Source organism: Zingiber officinale, chromosome 3A (assembly GCF_018446385.1).
Source record: "Zingiber officinale cultivar Zhangliang chromosome 3A, Zo_v1.1, whole genome shotgun sequence".
In the NCBI taxonomy this organism is placed as follows: Eukaryota; Viridiplantae; Streptophyta; class Magnoliopsida; order Zingiberales; family Zingiberaceae; genus Zingiber; species Zingiber officinale.
This window is the reverse complement of record NC_055990.1, coordinates 147,986,123-148,005,008: the sequence shown is the minus strand read 5'-3', so window position 1 is coordinate 148,005,008 and position 18,886 is coordinate 147,986,123. Positions and strand designations below refer to the sequence as shown.

Here is an 18,886-nt window from a genome sequence, read left to right as displayed (position 1 = left end):
GCAGGTGCGGATTCCGGTCGCCGGCGTTTCCGAGTGCGCAGCGGCGCATCATCGGCCGAACGGGCCTCCACTTCAGCTTCACTTCCATGTTCTATATTGCCCGTGGCCTCATCAGGAGGGGCAGGGGCGTCCGGGGCTTCTGGGACCGTTGGCGTCCCCTCACCTTCTTCGCCGGCCGGGTCAGCCGGAGCCAGGCCCCGTTCGGCGGCCTCCTTGCTCGTCACCGCCTCAATCTGAGCGGCTTTCAGTTTGAGCTTCTCGGTAGCTCTGGCTCTCCACATGACCTCAGCTGCAGAAGCAGAGAATAAATCAGTTAGAACAAAATAAAGGAGGAGATAGGGAAGCTTACTCATGCTACAAGGCAGATCGGCTGGTGCAGAAGACAAGCCGAATATATGCATTACTCCTGGGAGAAGCATCTTGTCAATGTGATAGCGCTGACCTACTAGCCGTTCGGCTGCATGGAGATAGTCTGCGTCACCTCTAAACTTGCCGAGTTCCGGTTGCGCAGGCATAGCTGTCTGCCACTTAGTGCGGAAAGTAGGCCGCTCGGGAAAAAAAAAATGCTCCTTCCACTGTTTGTTGGAGCTCGGCATATTATCGAAAAGGACGAAGCCTATCCTAGATTGGAAAACAAAGGTACCCCACTCGGCTTGCTTGGGATAGTAGAAGTAGTGGAAGATTTTCGGGTTTAAGGGAATGCCGTTCAGTTTGAACAAAACTATCACTCCGCTCAGCAATCTAATAGAATTGGGAACTACTTGGCCGAGCGGAATGCGGAAATAGTTGCAAACTTCTAAGAAAAACTTGTGAGGAGGAAAACGTAGGCCGGCCAGGAATTGATCACGGAAGAAGACAACAGTGCCGGACGGAGGGTCGTTAGGCCGATCGGAAGGCGTGGCTAACACTATTTCGTGGTCGGTCGGTAGGTCATATGCTCGAATAAGGCGCATGGCGTCTTCCTCGTCGAACCGACTTTCCATGTTCGAGTACCAAAGACCCGGTGCACCGCCGGTTGACTGCGAGGTACTGGTCATGATCAAAAGGCCAGAATGCGGGATAGAAGAGGATGGTTCAAGCAAAGGAAGAAAACCGACTGACGAGGATGATTAACAGAAATAAGAACGCGTCTCGAGCGAGAAAAAGGATCTTACAAGCGAGGGAGATGATCGGAAATTGCCGTGTGATCGTCGGGAAGTCTGAGCACAAGGTCGCCGGCGAAAGGAGGAGCGACAGGAATCTGGAAATGAAGAAGATGAAAGGCGGCGGAAACGGAGTCAAGGGCTTTATATCGCCGCCCGGAAGCGATCTCCACCGTCCGATCCAGGTCGTCGATATCGAGGTTGTCATCTGATCGTCCGTTTCAAACGGCGGCTGTCCCATCGGAAGTGACGCAACCGCCATACTCTGACAAATGCACGATCGCCACGTGTCAGCCGGTTACTAGCCGCATTTAATGAACTCCCCTTACCGTGCGCAGAGCACGTGATGGGAGGTGTGGAAGAACAACGGATGTCGATTCCAAGAAAATACAAGGCATGGACAAAGTATCGCCGAACGGACAGATATCGCCGCATGGATGAGCAGCCGTATGTCGCGCCGAGCGGCCTAATGCAATAATCATTGTTCGGCAGATCGGCAGTCCAGTCAGTCGGACTTTGCCTCCTTCGACTAGACTCGAGAGGAAGGCAAGTGATCCGGCGGTAAAAAGCCGGAACCCCACAAGGAGTCAACGCTGAGGGGAGGTCAAAGGGTCCAGTGGCTCACCCGAAAGGGGCGAGCCGACCGGACTCGGAAAAAAGGGAAATCTGATAGTAAAAAGACACCCTGGTAGAGACCAGGGTTCCGACGCTCAAATGAAGCAGTGCACAATGACCGAGCGGAAGGAAGCACCCCCCGGACGGCGCAAAGAATCAGGGCCGTCCGGACGACTTTCACCGCGTCCGGACTTTCACCGCCCGCCCGGTGGGCCGGGCTCCCCAGACAGGTGGTGGGTAAAAGATGGGAACATTTTCTGACAGCCGTCAAGTCGTATGGCTATGCCATACCTCTAGCCTGACAACGGGGGTCCTGCCGTCCCATCAAAGAACATTCTCTCACTGTAGCAGTATGGGATCAGGTAAGCTCTCTGACAAGTGCATACCGTGGTATGGGTTGCTGACACGTACGCATCTCGATGGGCGTGCATCAATTCTTTCTCCGTCCTATATAAAGAGGCTATTACTTCGCCAAAGGTACGCATGATACAGATTTGGCAGCCACTTTCTCCATAGCCTACCTGACTTGAGCGTCGGAGGACCGTCGCCGGGAACCCCTCCCGGCCCGGTTTGTTGCAGGTTCGCCGGAGCATTCGAAGATCCAGCAGAGAGCGCCACGTGCCCAGCGTCCGCTGACTCTTGGTTCGGACAGGATCATTTCAAGTTCAAATATATTTTTAAGCATATAAATTAAAAAAATAATAATTTTTATTCAAAAATATTTATTCTAGTTAAAAGAAAATTATTTATTTGTAAAAAATTTTATCCTAATCTAAATACTTCTGTTTGGCCTTAACAAACAAATTTAGCCTTTTTTAAATTAAAATAATTTTAAAATTATTTTTTATAAAACTAAGGATTAATTGTTAAAAATTATTTTCTATACCAAATAACTTAAGTGAAAAGACACATTCTTGTATAACGTCTTTACATCCCCTAGAAAAATTTTCAAAGGTTTCTTTTATATAAGAAAAAATTATAAAGGAGAGCCTTGGCGTAACGGTAAAATTATTATCATGTGATCAAAAGGTCATGTTTTCAAATTCTGAAAATAACCTCTTTCAAAAAGTAGGGTAAGGCTGCGTACAATTGATCCTTCCCCGGAACCCCGTATGATGGGAGCTTCGTGATTGTGTTAAATTATTTATTTTTTATGTTTATCATAATTTTAACTTAGATTGATACACATAAAAAATGGAGAGATATAAGTACTTTAGGTTAATTTTGATATGGTCAACTGAGTTAAGTTAAGTCTTGCGGATTTGATACCTTGTGTCTAAGAGTGCAAGGACTTAGGAACACAAGAAGTCGAGAAGAAGATGCAATGAGCGAGAACGATGACGCGAAAAATGAGTCGACGGGCTTAGTGCATTCAAGGAACGAGAATTATAGAAAAGTACACCGGTAGAGCGAAAAAAATATGCACGATATATCTGAGGAATGAGAAGTCGGGGAGGAAGTCTGCTTGAGAAGAAGGTCAGAGTTGGGTTCATGTGAACTCAACTCTGGATGATCGGAGCATCACACAAGCGAGCGGGAAAGTGGAATACTCAATGCTGAAATTGACCATTCGATGAACAGTATTCAAGGTGCCTCAATTGACTGAAGGCCCCTCGGATGCCAACTGGAGGCCCCTCCAATAAGCCGAAGCTGGTAGCAAAGAGATAAGCTGCAGAGTTCAGCTCAGCCTATTTAAGGCACATCAGATGATCCTGTAAGATCGTAAATATGCTAGAGGGGATGATCCTGTAGGATCGTAAATACGCTAGAGGAGATGAATAATGTTTTTTGAAAATCGAGAGGAATTAAATCGAAGTACACAGTGGAAGAATAAAAGAGAGAAACTAGAAGAAGAAAGATAATCACATGCTAACACAAGTAGTTTTACTTGGTTCGGAGCCTTTGACAACTCCTACTCTAAGGCCCGCACTCGTCGAGTGCTTTCGTTGGGCAATCCACTAATAGCTAGAACGATTACAAAAGTTAAGTACAAAAACTAAAAATAATGTTACTGACAATAAAGAAAATAAGAAAATCTTGATCGTCGGTTGTCGGAGGAGCTTCATAGCCTCGTAAGAGCTTTTTTGGAGCACTGCGCAAGAGTGAAAGTCGTAGCAGTTGATGTTCTGAAGCTGCTGGTCGAAGACCCTTATATAAGCTCATTCCCAGCCCCTAGATGACGCCGCTTGACCAGTCGACGCACTCCAACTCAACTCCTGGATAAGTTTTTAGGTTCAAACGCCTAGACCAACTCCGGGCACCCAGACCAGCACCGGGCGTTCGAACTCTCCTTTTCTTTAGCAACTTCTTTCCTGCAAAAAAAAGGTTAGTCCAGACAACAGAAAATATATTTACCCTGCAAAACAGAGTTAGCACAATATAATAAAATAGTAGTAATTAGATCTTGCCTCTCCGAGACCAAGATCTAGTCAAAGTCTCAGCTTATGTTTCCCAAATGAATTTAAGCTGGACTAACGCCTACAGTTCCCTCAATGGGAACACGATCTCTCCTCCAGTTGCTTACGTTCACTTACTAACCGCAGTCACTTGGCTTGCCTTTGACCCACTAGGTCTTCTTACCAGTTATCAGGTCCGCATACCCAACTGAACTTCGGCCGGTTGTCAGGTCCAGTGGACCCAACCGAACTTCCTACCAGATATCAGACCCCGCGGACCTATTTGGACTTTCCACCAGCTATCGGGTCCCGTGGACCTAACTGGATTTTAGTCTGATGTCAGGTTCTTCAGACCAGTCAACTCTTGCATACTTAGTAGAAAGGTTAGACACACACCACATCTAACTTTAACTTATTTGTCATATATCAAGATTTGATTATTAGTGCAAACATGGAAATGCCCATTATACACACATTATCCATTTATAATAAAGGAAATTACCATGAGACCCCTAGGGGATTCCTATTATATGCGTCTAAGTTATTCATCATAGAATGTGTGTGAAAAAGAGATAGAGAGAAGAAGAACGTCCGAAAGACTATGAGATTTGATTCATAGATGTACGAAAGACTTTATGATTCTGTAATCATTCTTCCGACAATAAATAAACGCTAAAATTTATTTTTCATCTTTAAGAGACCGTTTTATTTCAGGAGATCATAATAAATTTTTAAGTTTAAGAATTTCGATATTCTTTATTTTCATATTTAATATCTAACTTAACTTTCTACCACACAAAATCACTGACTTGGAGGGAGTGAGCAAATCTTGCCTATGTTGCAGGCTTGACATAACTTAGGCCCTCATCTTAGCTGAGTGTGGTCTAATATCATCTTTAACTTACCGTTCAATTTGACTTTTAATTTGACCGTACGACGTGGACCGCCTACCAACCGAATAACGATGCATTTACATATTTTTTTTTTTCTAAATAAGATACGTAGGGATATTAAGTTTCTGCGCCACCCGTCATAACTAGTGGGATATTAAGTTTTTTTTTATTATTATTAAAGAAAAGCAACAACAGCATATATGCACTTCACTTTATTCTCAAATTTATTTAAGGTATACCTGCAATTTTACTAATTTGTAAAACTATCCTTTCATATATTTTTCTTTTCCATTGAGTGCGATTCATGATTTTCAAACCAACTTCTTCAAATTATATAATTCATAAACAGTTTGTTTTCCCATGTGCATGCCCCTCCACAACACCATCACAACCACTCTTTCCATTTTTGTGATACATGCACGACCCATCGTGATAATCTAATGATTAATATATTAGGTACTGTTTTATAAAGTCTTAGAGTTCAAATTTTGATATAGCCGAAATAATACTTCTTTTGTGCACTAGTTATTATTCTAAAAATTAATAGTCTATATACACTAGTTATTATTCTAAAAATTAATAGTCTATCTACACGAATCGAATGATCATAAATTTTTTTTTTATTATTGTAAAACTATGTAATGGTCGTTGGTAGATTAGATGTTATAATTATTTTGTAGGCATAAATTTTTCAAAGAGAGTAAAAAAATAACTTTTAAAGAAGACTTTTGATAGGAGGATAATTTTTGCACCATCACGAATGTGACAATATTCTTTGTGTCAGTGACTATTCTAAAAGTTAATAACTATCTTCTCTATATTGACACGGATTAACATAGTCACCTTTTATCACAAGTGACAACATAATTGAATTAAAGAAGAAGAAAATAAAAAAAATTCAATCAACACAATTAGGTCAAATTAACTTATTGACATAAACAAGAGATCTCTGCGTACACTCTCAACTGTAGGTGTCTTCGATTTCATCCAAATTATAAATAGAACAAACATAATATTAATTAATGTATATATCTGAAACTAAGTTTATATATAAACATGACTGGATTGTTAGACATGATCTAGAGATTACAAAATTAATTTGAAACTAAAAATAAATACAGAAAGACAAAGTCAATTTTTCTCTAGCAATTTCTACTTTTATATGATTTTCTAGAGTCTGACGTTATTACATAGAAACACAAGCTCCAAAGAAACCTTAACTGCATGGCTGTATTCTCAGCCTCAACGCTATAACTACTCAGCAGTTTTACTTCTATAAGTTTTAGCCATCTTTATGAATGACGCAAGTTAAGTGATTCAGAGAGTTTGGATTAGATACATGCCGACAACTAATTTAATCCATAGCACACTGATATACCATACTCTTTAACTTCCACGGGCCATCGATATAAATGCACAATCAAATGCAGACGAAGGTGGTGCCTCTCGCCCAATTTCATCCATAGCAGCGAATAGGGTCATTACAACCCTTAGCAGCAGATTGCTGAAAACCAAACCGCCCACCTTTCTCAAGGTATTGTTGATGATACTCCTCGGCCCTATAGAATTTCTTTGCAGGAAGGATTTCAGTGACGATCTTCCTGTTCAAGGTTTTCTGTTGCTTCTCAATGGATTCTCTAGCAGCCTTTTCCTGTTCTGGTGTGTAGAAATATATTCCAGAGCGATATTGTGTCCCGACATCATTTCCCTGAATGCAATTATGACACCCATGAACATAAAATTTCAACAATGTGAATGCTATTGTGGTTGCATAGAACCATGTATCTGAACCGAATGCTTAAAATTTCTTGCATTGGTTGAATCTAAAATCTAGAAACAGAGTAAAGAGATTGATTTGTTATTTGAATCAATTCAAAATTATATACATGGATAAGACACAGCTGAGCACAAGAGAGGAATGCATCACTAACATGCATTTAATTGTATTCCTACAAGACAAATAGCAAACTGAAGACTCTGTTACAACTCAATCCTAAGTTTTAGTAATAATGTAAATAGACTAAATTCTATACTTGAATTGTAGTGAAAAATTACAGAAAACTGAAGGTTTAAGTTCAGTAAAATTAACATTGACTTGATGAAATGTAATTTTAATAATAGAGAGGATATTCAAAATAGATGATAAGAAACTCCTGTAAGAGTTATATATCTTGATCTATGATTTAACAAGGAGATATAAATAAAGATGTTAGTTAAAATGGAGTTCTGAAGTCTTGAATGAAGTTTTATAGCAGACTATGGTATGACTCTTTCCTACACCTAATATTTCTTACTGAATAACAAGGAAAGAGTCCTACAAAAATAAATCACTCGACCAATAGCAAACATAATCTTAATTTGCAATTTACACCTTGACATGCTTACTTCACTAACATAGGTATGAATCAACAGAAAAAGATGAAAAAAGGAAGTTCGACACTTTGATGAACCACAAGAAAAAAATGACAAAGAGAAATTATGAGACTTAACTATGTGAGATGTTAAACTTAATCACGGGTTCCAAAAATTTCCTTGACAGATTAGTTCTCCAAAAAAATCCCCTTAATTTGCTCTAATTTATCATGCTAACTTGACTGTCAGCATCTTTACTTGTGAATAACCTAAGATTGAGTACCACTACTGCTGGAAGGGATGTACGGAACCAAATGAAGGATGAGCTTAGATCCCTAAAAATTAGACCAGCCCTAGAAAATATAATAGAATTGGTGAACAAGCCTTTTGTTTTAAGGTTGAGAGCAAAAAGTCTTACTACAAAATGGGACAAGTTCTGTAGACTGCCAACAAGAAGATAGTGGATGGGGAAGAATATACACCTCACTCAGCCAATACCAATCTTAACCCACATCTTGATCTACACCATCCATCAGTTAGATGATCAATAGAAAAGAGATGAAATGAAATTCACAGTTTGGATACACCAAAAAAGACAAAAATGAAAAAGAAATTATAAGATAAACATTGTGTTAGTCTGATGTTTAACTTCACCCAGACAAGATGATTCCCACACTTTTTATATCATAATTAAAAAAATACTAATATTGATCCAGCTAAGTTGAACTGTTATTGGCTTTTTGAACTGATTTTTCTCAAGAAATAACCTACAAGTGGATGCCACCATGAGGCATATCAGAATACTAGCAGCACAAACATAAATTACTAGTGGATGCCACCATGAGGCATATCAGAATACTAGTTATACATATTGTGTTTGTATGCATCACTTCTTGTTTGCTATTTGAGAAATGCAAGGATGAAAATCATCAGAAAATATAAACATCTTAAAGATTACCAACAAGAAAGATAATTGACACATCATGAATGAACCAACCCAAACAAAGGCAGAATGAGATAGAATAATGGTTTTGCATATGGATGGAATTAAATGATAAAAACTTCTATGGTTGACATAACAGGGGTGACTGCTGAACAAACTGGTCCCAAAGATTTTTCATCCACGTATGGCCATGAAATTCATACAGTGCCGAGTACATCAAATTGTCTTGTTGTTATTATTATTATTATTCAAATGATATGCACCAGTGAATTTACATAGTGAGCTTCAATTCTAATAAAGAAAAACGTGGCCACTGGTACATTTAGAACTACAACAAGTTTGAAACTTTTTAACTGAACAATTTTTAGTTCAACAACAATATTATCAATTCCACAACATTTTCATGATCTTGACATCATCATTTGAAATCCAAAAATCCTTGATTTTTATGACTATCACTCAACCAACGGTATAGAACATCTAACAATGCACAATCAGTACGTGATTTTTATGACTATCACTCAACCAACGGTATAGAACATCTAACAATGAACAATCAGTACGTGGATGTTTGAACTCACTACGCAAATAATCAGTTTATAAAGAAACAAGACTAATATCAAGTAATGATAACATAATAAGTCATTTTGACAAGTTTTTGCGATTTATGGAAGTTATAATCAAGTTTAGCATTCATGTCCTGGAAAGCAGAGTTTCCTAATAGCTTGACAACATCACACAAGAGCTCGGAAATATTCAGCAAGAACCAATTTATCTAATAAAGGAAAAGCTTTTACCATAGGACAATTATCTCAATCCAATCAAGAAAAGAAGAATTTTGTAACAAGAGAAAGCATCAATTTATCAAATATCTACAGGCTCTGATACCTCACCTGGCGATTAAGAGTTGTGGGGTCGTGGCGAGCCCAGAAAGCATCGAGCAGATCATAGTAGCTACACTGACGAGGATCGTACTGCACGCGGACAACCTCGGAGTGGTTGGTCCTCCCTGTGCACACGTCCTCGTAGGTGGGCTCGTGGATGTTCCCCTGGGAGTACCCAACTTCGGTTTTCGTAACTCCAGGCACGCGCTGGAAGGCGAGCTCGACTCCCCAAAAGCATCCGGCGCCGAACTGCGCGAACTCCTGCCCAGGAGCCGGCACGTCATCGTCAGGCCCTTGCGCGATCGACGACACCGCATCCGTCGCCCCGCTCTGGCCGCCGAGGCCGAACCCTAGCTTGCCGAGCCAGCTCATGGGGCGGAGTCGCGAGAGCGAGGAGGACCCGAAAGGCAAGGGCTTGGAATTAGGAGCGAACGCGAAGAGCTTTGCGGGGATGTGCGGGAGGCGGTGCGCAGCGAGAACGGCGAAGGGGGCGGCGGCTGTGGGTGAGATAAGGAGCATGGTAGGGGTGGGTGGGTAACACTTGCTTGAGGAGGAAGCAATCGAAACGGGTAGGCAATTGATGGCTGGCGTATGTTGTGAGGGAAAGTGACGTCGGTGAGTTTACCGGCGGAGTTGCGGTAACCAGCGACACACGTGCGCAAACTGGGATCAGTCATTTCGCCGTACGTTGCCTGTTCCGCAAGTCCTGGACAGCCAATAGAATATTAACACGTATTCGACATTTTAGGGTTAGGTCACCTTGTTCCCTATTTTTTCCAAATAGGTCCTAAAACGTTTTCACTCTAATATATATCCCTCATATATATATTTTTTTTTATAATATCTCTAGGGTTAATTACTTCGTGAATATCAAGCGGAATGTCTAGAAATTCTTACTCGGAGCCCTCGATAATTCATGAAACGTCCGGCAGTCAGAGGAAGCTGAGTACTTTATCAACCACAATCTAACTTTCTATGTCGGACTCCTCGATCTCCTCTACACCGATGAACTCCACATCTCACCCAATATACCTGAGAAGTTGCTCATCTGTGAGGCCCTTTTTTATAACCTCCTCGACAAGGTTCCCGTCGGTCGGTGAGGCACCTTCGACGGGAACCACCTCTAACTTGCCAGCTCAGAATCCAACCATACTCCTGACAACGAAACAGCCATCCGTGCTGACCCTAATGGGGACTGATGCGTCTCCCACGACAACATGGCCCACATCTACGATTGGATGTAGAAGCTCACCCACCCATCATCCTTGACTTCCAGTAGGTTAATGACATCGGCTACATTGACGCCGACAGCATCATGATCACTGTATTTTCTCGACCTCCACTAGTGAGCTCCGTTACCATTTCCACATCACCCACTATGACCAAGTCAAGAGTTTCACTGTCGGCACGCTTAGCTTCAGCAATGCCGACCGGAAGATCTTCGTTAGTTGCAAAGGGCGCTGCAACAAGTACGACATCGGGGTGTGTGTGACCAAGACACCAACAAACAGGTTGACTTCTCAATATCGACAAGTGTCTGATGGTGGCGACATTGTTCACGAGAAGAGACATCAGCTTCATCAACCTCTTAGACTTCATGGCCAAGGGCTTGGTGTGGTCATGGTTCAACGCCAACACATCACTTTCACCCTCCCTAGATGAGAAGTGAATCCTCCACGCCACCGTCATCAAAGAGACCCGCTCCATTTGCGCTGTCAACCAATACGACAACCTCGGCTTCATCAACTTGAGGAGTCATGCCGGCGGCGTGCGGTAGAGTTCGAGGAGTAAGCTCACACCGGAAAGCTCCCAATGAAGAGAGTTGCTACCCCAAACCTCCGACGCACGACGGGCAACTTTTCTTCATGAATGGCAGCATCTCAGTCTCCTGCATGCCAGTGGGTCGTAGGGGTGTAAATGAATCAAGCCACTCGCGAGCTATTCGAAGCTCGATTCGATAAAAGCTCGTTTGAGCTCGTTTAATGAGGCTTGTTAAGATAAACAAACCAAGCTCAAGCTTCACAATATTCGGCTCGTTAATTTGTGAACACGTTCGTTAAGCTCATTAAGTAACTTTTAAATAAAAAAATAATAGTTTTGATATTGAATTTATATATTTTACACTCTACTTATGAAAAATATAGACAAATATATTAAATTTATTTATTAGAATAAAATTATAAATTTTAATAATATTATTATAATTTTTTCTAAATATATAATTTAGTTTTTAATGAATATTTAAATTTATGATTTATATTTATTAAGCTCGTTTAGGTTCGATAAAAGCTCGAATAAGCTCGTGAGCCATGAATATATTCGTTAAATAAAATTCGAGCTCGGCTCGATTATAAACAAGTCAAGCTCAAATATTCAAGAGTTCGGCTCGACTCGATTACACCAATGTGGGTGCTAAAAAATATGATATGAAAGAATAAAGTTATGTTCACATCACATGTGATTTTCGTTTGATATTTATAGAGTAATTAATGATATGAATATTATTAGAAATAAAAAAAAAAGGAGGGATATAAATAATAAACAAAATTTCTTAGGATATATAAGTAGGCGAAAATAAGAATGACATAATAATGGATTTCCCCAAATCGGGCGCACTGGGCCGGTCTTTCTCCGGGTGCCATTGGAGCAACCACTTGGGCGTCTCTCGTTTCTGGTCAAGGGCGTACGAGGTGCGCTCGCGGTGGACCTCTCTCCTGGGACGGCGATCCGCACCTGTAGGCACTCGCAGAAGCATCCGCAACTTCTTCGCCTCTTCTTCTTCCTCCTATTCAGCCTTTCAATCGCTCGCTCTTTCCCCAGTTCACTAACTACTCCGGCACAATCTTGGGATCCTCTTGCATTTTATCTAGTCTCCTCGAGGTCTCTGGAAGTAAGAAAATCCTTATTCTTTTTTGTCTTTTTGGGTGTAGTGAGCAGCTTGGTTTATGACATTGGGAGCGTCCTGTTGTTTGATCTAACACTTTTGGTTGATAAACAGATTTCACTTTGAATAGAAAAATTAATTTAGATTCTAACTGCTTTTAGGTCTCAGCAAAAGTGAGAAAATTCGTTTTCTCTTGTGCATGTAAATAAGCATCTTGATTTTACCTTTTGCGAGTAGTCATGTTTCTTAGGGTTAATTTCCTCTACTAATGATGTGCAACTATGTTTCGGTGTAGTCTCTCTGTGGTACTATAAAATCATTATCCCTCCCGTCTACGACTTTCACTCCTGAGGAAGAGTCATTGTTCACTCGACTTGGAAATAAGGTTACCAGAGTTTGTCAATTGGGGTGCATAAATTTGGTGGTTGGAGCTTCATTTACAGGGAGAAAGAAGACTGAGATTGACTGGACAGATGAAGCTTGCTCCATTGTACGAATTCGAATTTGAGTGAAGTTTACACAATCCACTTTGATCTGTTTACACCTATTAGTTCGACTATGTCTCTTCAGCTTCATCCATCCTACTTTTTTTGGGCCTTTAGATCACCTGGACAATCAAAATCACCCCCCATACACCAGTTTGGAGAAGGTGAACACTGAATTTTGCTTTGCACTAAATTTGAACCTTGAAATCACTTAGAAGATTGGGACAAAATTGATGAAGCAAAAGGATAAGTATCTTATAAAGACAGATAGAATTCATCCAGAGAGAAAAAGAACTCTCTCAATTTGAGATTCTCAATGTAAATTTTTCATGTGCTTCAAGAGCTCTCCTTTTCCTCTTTCTTTCTGTCATCAAAAATCTTTTTTTAGACTTTTAGTTTCAAAAACTCCAGCAATTTTTTGGATCTTATGATTGTTTATGTCAGGTGTACACGTGCATCTTTCTCTTGGAACATTTTTTGCTTCTCTACTTGCTGTAATGTATCGAAATTCCTTAAAAAACTTATCCTGTGGGAATTTTCTGTGATAAACTGGTTTCATGATTTCATTTTCCTGTTATTTTTACCAGTAAAAAGGTCTCTTTCCTAATTCTATGAGACTGTTTTTCCTTGATCACACAGCCTTGTTTTTGGTTAGGTAAAAATACAATTGTTTGTTGCTCGGCAAAGAAAATGGGGATATCAAAGGTTATGGGATGTCTGTCAACAATTCTCTTTTCGGCTTTTATTTGCCTCAAGAAATACGGCAGAACTTACACCGCAGCACCCCTTCTACTGGGTGCTTTGGTTGGGTACACAGTCTCCATTGCATCTCATCCGGCTATAAATTTGCCATTCATTCTAGGAAAGAGCTCTCATGGGAGCTTCCCTCTTTGGTCAAAGTTTCTTTTTGCCCCATATCTATTGACGGTTCGGGCATATGTTGTTTTCAAGAGAACAAAGAGAAGAGAGTCATTGTATGATGAAATTTCTGAGGAACTATATCTCGGAGGGTGGCCTACTTCATTGAGTCGTTTGCCTCCCGGTGACCCTGCAGTGATTGATTGCACATGTGAATTACCGAGGAGCTACTTTGTTCCTGCAGAATCTTATCTTTGCATCCCTTTATGGGACTCCAGATCCCCCGATCCTACACAAATAGAACATGCTGTCCGTTGGGCTTGCCAAAAGAGGTCTGAAAAGAAACCAGTTTACATTCATTGTGCAAATGGTTAGTTTCTACATCCCTATTCATTTATTTACTTTTCAATGTTGAGTTCTTGTCAAATAAAGCAAGCAATATGTGTAGTTAATGCTTCTCTTACGTTCCCTTGCTCTTCATATCTTCCATCCAAATAATTGAACCCTAGTATTAGTAGTGGTAGTCGTTTTTATAGTCAGGTCAGAGGTTGAGACTGGTAACTCTTTTTTTCCTCCATTGATGAAAACTATTGATGCGACTATTCTTTCATCCATTGCAATGCCTGAATTTTGAATTCTTGTGTTGATCACATCCATAAATGTTGCGCTTTTCCTTTGTTTGGAAAAATGTTCATGTTTGTGTTATTTAACCACTTCATTCTTCCTTACGGTTGCTCGACAACAGGCCATGGCAGGAGTGTTTGTGTTATGTGCGCGCTCCTGGTTGAGTTAGGACTGACTGAAAGCTGGAAAGATGCCGAGAAGATGATAAGCCAGAAGCGTCCTTTGATCAGGATGAATGCTCAGCACAGGAAAAGGTTAGAAGAGTGGTCCAAACGCCGCATTGGATCAACGGCTAAATGAATGGGTGTCATGAATTGCGACTAACAAGTTGAGAAAACACAGCATCAGGCCAAGTCAAGAAAACATATTGCGATCGAGAGTTAAGGTGCCTGAGCATTTCCCTCCCCCAAAATTCTTTGATATTGTTTAAATGATCTTTGATTTATTTGTTAACGATAGAGTATAATATAGTCAAATTTAAGAGAGTTTTTTAATCATTTGAGATTGTCAGAGGAATTTCAGTCCCACATGAGAACTAAGAGGTTTAAATATATTCCACTCTGCGAGCTCACTTTTATCGTACATAGTTTGACAAATTGATTTAAAATCAGTGCGATCGAAACTATTCGAGCTATCTAATGCCTAAGAATAAGCTTAGATGAATGTAGTCAAAGAAAATATCCAACCAAAAGATGCGAGCTATTCCATATGAGATTAGGTTCATGAACCGGACAACTCGTGTAAGAAATCAAAGTATGTATTTAGGTATGATGCAGCGGCAAGGCCACGTGATGTTGGGCTATTGAACTATAAAATTTTTATGGAATCAATATCTTCAAAATTAATTAGCCCCGAAAAACATAATACTCATTAATAATAATAGTTAATAAAGACGACCACCTGTCGCCGCATTTATTATAACGAGGACATCCATTTGATGCCGCAATTATTATCATTATTTGCATTAACTTTACTGTTATGATTTATTTTAATAATTTGATGTCGATAAATTAAAAATCTAATAATAATAATTTACCAGATCTGTTCATCAATTCATCTTCATCATCTTCTCCCACTAAAACAATAACAAAAGAAGAGAAAGGAAATCATAGCGCACAACCACCGGAGAAAGGAAACCAACGACGGCGACATCGGAGCCGTTGATCGGCAGGCAGGGGCCTGGAAACCATTTTAGATCTTTTGAAGTTTGTCGGCCTTGACGACAGGGTTGGCACGGGCGATGGCCTCACGGCCGGCGGCCTTGAAATCAAAGGTGCAGCCGTGCAGCTCCGCCAGTCGGTGCGCGCCGCAAAAGGTAGCGCCGCACCGGCACTTGAATCCCGTCAGCCCCACCCGCTTCCGGCAACTCGCGCAGCGATTCGGCGGCCCCGGTACCACCACCGCCTTCCCCTTTTTCTCTTCCGCATCCTCCTCCACAGCGTCCGCCAAAAAGAACAAAGAGGTCGGGGAGGCGGTCGCGGCGGAGGGACCCGTCGCCTCAGCCGCGGCGAGGGGGGACGACGAGGAGGAGACGGGGAAGGCGAGGCAGTTCTTCTGCCGCTGCTGCTGCTCCTCCTTGAGGCAGCGATCGCGGTAGCACTTGGAGCAGAGGTCCATCGTCGCGGGGCTGCCAAAGAAGCCGCAGTTGTTGGCGCAGAGGCGGTGGCTCTCCTGCAGTCGCTGCTCCTCGGCCATCCTCCGGCTTATTCCCTTCCGGATCGTCCGATCTACACACACAAAGACAAATCGATATCACCAAAAAACAAATCGACCACGGCACCTCATCTCCCCTCAAAACAAAAACAGATAATCGGCTTTAAGATCGATTAATCCGTCGATTTCGCCTCGAAACAACCAAAATACCTTGAAGAAGAAGATGACGACGATGATGAAGAAGAAGGGGAAAGCAGATGGAATAGCAAGAAGCACGCAGGTGAACTGATTTAACAAAGGCTATGAGGTTTAGAAGATGCAAGGAAAAGGGAAAGGGAAAGGAGGCGGTGGTGGTGGAGTCGGTTTCTGAGGCTGGGATTGGAAACAGGAAGCCGCCAGGCTGGATCGCGATTTCTAGATATTTAATAGGGAAAGGGAGCTAGAAAAAAGGAACAGAATTGATAAATAATAAAATATAATTGTGATATGAAAATAATAAATTATTTTTTTTAATTTCGGTGGAAGGTAAATTACGTTCGGTTTTTTTTTTTTTTTTAAAGAGAGGAAGAAGATTCGAGGGGGCTACAGGGCTGCCGGATGGATAATTAATTAGACGGCTAATCAGCTGTGGAGTTATTTAAAAAGTGTTCGCGTGCGTTTTAGATATTTTTTTTTATTATTATCATTTATTTATATATAGAGGGTAGATATTTGGTGGACAAAAAGCAACTTTAATTTTTTTCTTACTACCTTCTTCTACGTGAAGGTTCATCTAGTAAAATGAGAGTTAAATTATTTCACGCGTCTCTCTCACTGTTCCTATTGAGATTATATAGATAAAGATAAATCATAAGATTAACTTATAGTTAATTGTTAAATGATTGAGAGGTGAATTAGATTTTTTTCTCTAGAATATTTGTCGATCAGAAATTGATATTTTGCTCATTCTCTAATCAACTGAACATTCTATAGAGATACCATGGAGGTTGATCATTGAGAAAGAAAGAGGAAGTACTTACAAATAACAATAACTTAAGAGTTAAGAGAACAAGAAGAGGCAAGAAAAGATAAGAAAGCCTTCATTATTAGGTCTAAATAAAATGTTCATGAATAAATTTGATATTTAACTGGGTAAGAGTATGCCCGTTTAATATATACAAGATCAATTAAATAAATAATCTTGAACAAATAAAAATTAAATGAACAAACTTGAATATATATGTATTCAATTCGTTAATATTCATGAACAATGTTCGTAAACTTTTGAATAATGTTTGTAAACATCATTCATGAATCATACTCATCAATAGTACTATTATCTACCTGCTAAATAATATAAATAAAAACTTTCAAAATAAATTCATGCTCAATAACTAATCAAACAGATTTAAAATATAAAAAGTTTTAAATAAATTTAAATTGAGCTTTGATAACATTTAAACGAAACTCATGATAAATTCATAAAAAAGAATCAAGCCAGACTTAATACTTTATCAAATAAACTTTAATACCATAAAGTTTGATTCTACTTTGACTCAGTTTACCACCTTACCGAATGTAAATTGGAAATACCGACTTTTGAACGAGATACAATAACTAAGAGTCGCCATATATAGTAGTGCACTAGCGTCGCCATAGAGTCACCGTGAACCATGATTTATGGTGGGCACAGGATTGTTTGGTGAGAAACGAAGAAGAATATATGCAAAGCGGTTTGCTTTTTCTGATTCAAAAGCATTTTAGCTTTTGTTATCTACTGCACAAAGATGGTTGTTGCCCTACCACCCAACTTTGTACTGCTGCACGATCGTTTGTACTGGCTACCTGTCTTAACACAGCCACCCAGCCCTAATCCCTTATCTCCATTGTCCTCTCTGCCTCACGCTAAATCTTCTTAGCCATCTACCCTAAAACGATACTTTGTACTCCTCTATCTTCTTCTTCTTCTTCTATAAATTAACACAGCGATCTCGACCTTCCTTTTTCAAGCGACTCTGCTCTGCTCTGCTCTGCTCTAATGGCCGAGGTATGCCATCTCTGAGATCCATGCCGATTTCCTTAGCTTCGATGTTTACTTATCTGGTATATCATACGTAGTTGCTTCTTATATATCGCAGACCGTCGTCCTGAGGGTTGCTATGTCATGCCAAGGATGCGCAGGGGCGGTTAAGAGAGTTCTTACCAATATGGAAGGTATTGATTTCCTCATAATTAATCGAAGGTTATGGATGAAGAGATTAATTCACTGTCTTTCTTCCTTTTTTTTATGTTAATTTTATGTATTTATTTCAGGAGTGGAGTCGTTCGAGGTGGATCTGCAAGAACAGAAGGTGACAGTTAAAGGCGATGTAACGCCTGAAGCTGTTTTCCAAACCGTATCGAAATCAGGCAAGAAGACTTCTTTCTGGGAGGGGGAAGCCAAAGAACCAGCCCCGGCTCCGGAGACAGAGGCGGAGCCGGAGGCGGTGGCGGCTCCGGCTGAGCCTGTTCCGGAGGCTGCTCCTGATGTAGCCGCTGCTGCTGCGGCAACAGCTTGATTGCCATGATCCACGGGTGTTTAAGCATGAACTGTATTGCTCAACCTCAGCAGCTTACTATTTTATTAATAATGAGAGCTCTTATTCAGTCATCTTAATCGTCTCGCAGATTGAAATGAGATTTCAAACACTAAAAATAATAATTTAAAAGAAAACTGATTAAAGATCTTACAAGTTTTGGGGATCAGACTTTCCAGTAATAATGTGATCGTTTAGCTTCAAAATGATCGAGACTGCTCGTATTGTAGACCACAAATTTCTCGGGAAAAAGAAGAATCTGAAATCTATATGAGCAGACTGCTAGTTTCCAATACTGTGGCCTCCTTTATTCCACTGGCTATGGAAGAATTTGTTCAGTTGTTTGAGTGGAGGAGAAATTAATATCTAAAATTATTTGAGTAAAAAGATGAAATTAAGGGAAGAAGCACCCTTAATTAAGGCCCAAACATTAGAAGTATAGTGGGCTTCCTAACAAGAATAACACAAGAATAAAGGGATCCGTTATTTATAAAATTTATTATAAATTTTACATAAGAATACTATCAATTAAATCTAATTAACAAATGCAAATGAAATTAAAATGCCAGTACTACTTGATCCGGTGACCAAGGGATCCGTTA

General features: G+C 40.4%; 4 protein-coding genes and 1 pseudogene across 5 annotated transcripts; 3 read left to right on the top strand and 2 right to left on the bottom strand.

Annotated features, from left to right (window-relative positions):
* Window positions 1-6,181: 6,181 nt before the first annotated feature.
* Window positions 6,182-9,904, bottom strand: LOC122052732 (peptide methionine sulfoxide reductase A3-like). The gene is made up of 2 exons (XM_042614409.1): window positions 9,235-9,904; window positions 6,182-6,754 (listed from the first exon to the last, which is right to left on the bottom strand). Exons 1-2 carry the CDS (start codon window positions 9,742-9,744, stop codon window positions 6,503-6,505), a joined length of 762 nt encoding a protein of 253 aa, XP_042470343.1. The 5' UTR covers window positions 9,745-9,904; the 3' UTR covers window positions 6,182-6,502.
* On the top strand, window positions 9,806-13,092 carry LOC122050760 (annotated as a pseudogene).
* LOC122052730 (uncharacterized protein YnbD-like) lies at window positions 11,833-14,658 on the top strand. Of its 2 annotated transcripts, none has more exons than XM_042614408.1 (3): window positions 11,833-12,105; window positions 13,250-13,822; window positions 14,198-14,658. In XM_042614408.1, exons 2-3 carry the CDS (start codon window positions 13,285-13,287, stop codon window positions 14,374-14,376), a joined length of 717 nt encoding a protein of 238 aa, XP_042470342.1. In that variant the 5' UTR covers window positions 11,833-12,105; window positions 13,250-13,284; the 3' UTR covers window positions 14,377-14,658. The 2 variants fall into 2 exon arrangements, with proteins under 2 accessions (XP_042470342.1, XP_042470341.1); XM_042614407.1 differs by having other exon boundaries at window positions 11,833-12,115.
* Window positions 14,659-15,118: 460 nt separating this feature from the next.
* Window positions 15,119-16,117, bottom strand: LOC122052729 (zinc finger A20 and AN1 domain-containing stress-associated protein 5-like). The gene is made up of 2 exons (XM_042614406.1): window positions 15,940-16,117; window positions 15,119-15,803 (listed from the first exon to the last, which is right to left on the bottom strand). The coding sequence occupies exon 2, from the start codon at window positions 15,769-15,771 to the stop codon at window positions 15,268-15,270; it is 504 nt and encodes a 167-aa protein (XP_042470340.1). The 5' UTR covers window positions 15,772-15,803; window positions 15,940-16,117; the 3' UTR covers window positions 15,119-15,267.
* Window positions 16,118-17,516: 1,399 nt separating this feature from the next.
* LOC122054117 (copper transport protein ATX1-like) lies at window positions 17,517-18,358 on the top strand. The gene is made up of 3 exons (XM_042615946.1): window positions 17,517-17,755; window positions 17,847-17,922; window positions 18,022-18,358. Exons 1-3 carry the CDS (start codon window positions 17,747-17,749, stop codon window positions 18,264-18,266), a joined length of 330 nt encoding a protein of 109 aa, XP_042471880.1. The 5' UTR covers window positions 17,517-17,746; the 3' UTR covers window positions 18,267-18,358.
* The last annotated feature ends 528 nt before the right edge of the window (window positions 18,359-18,886 follow it).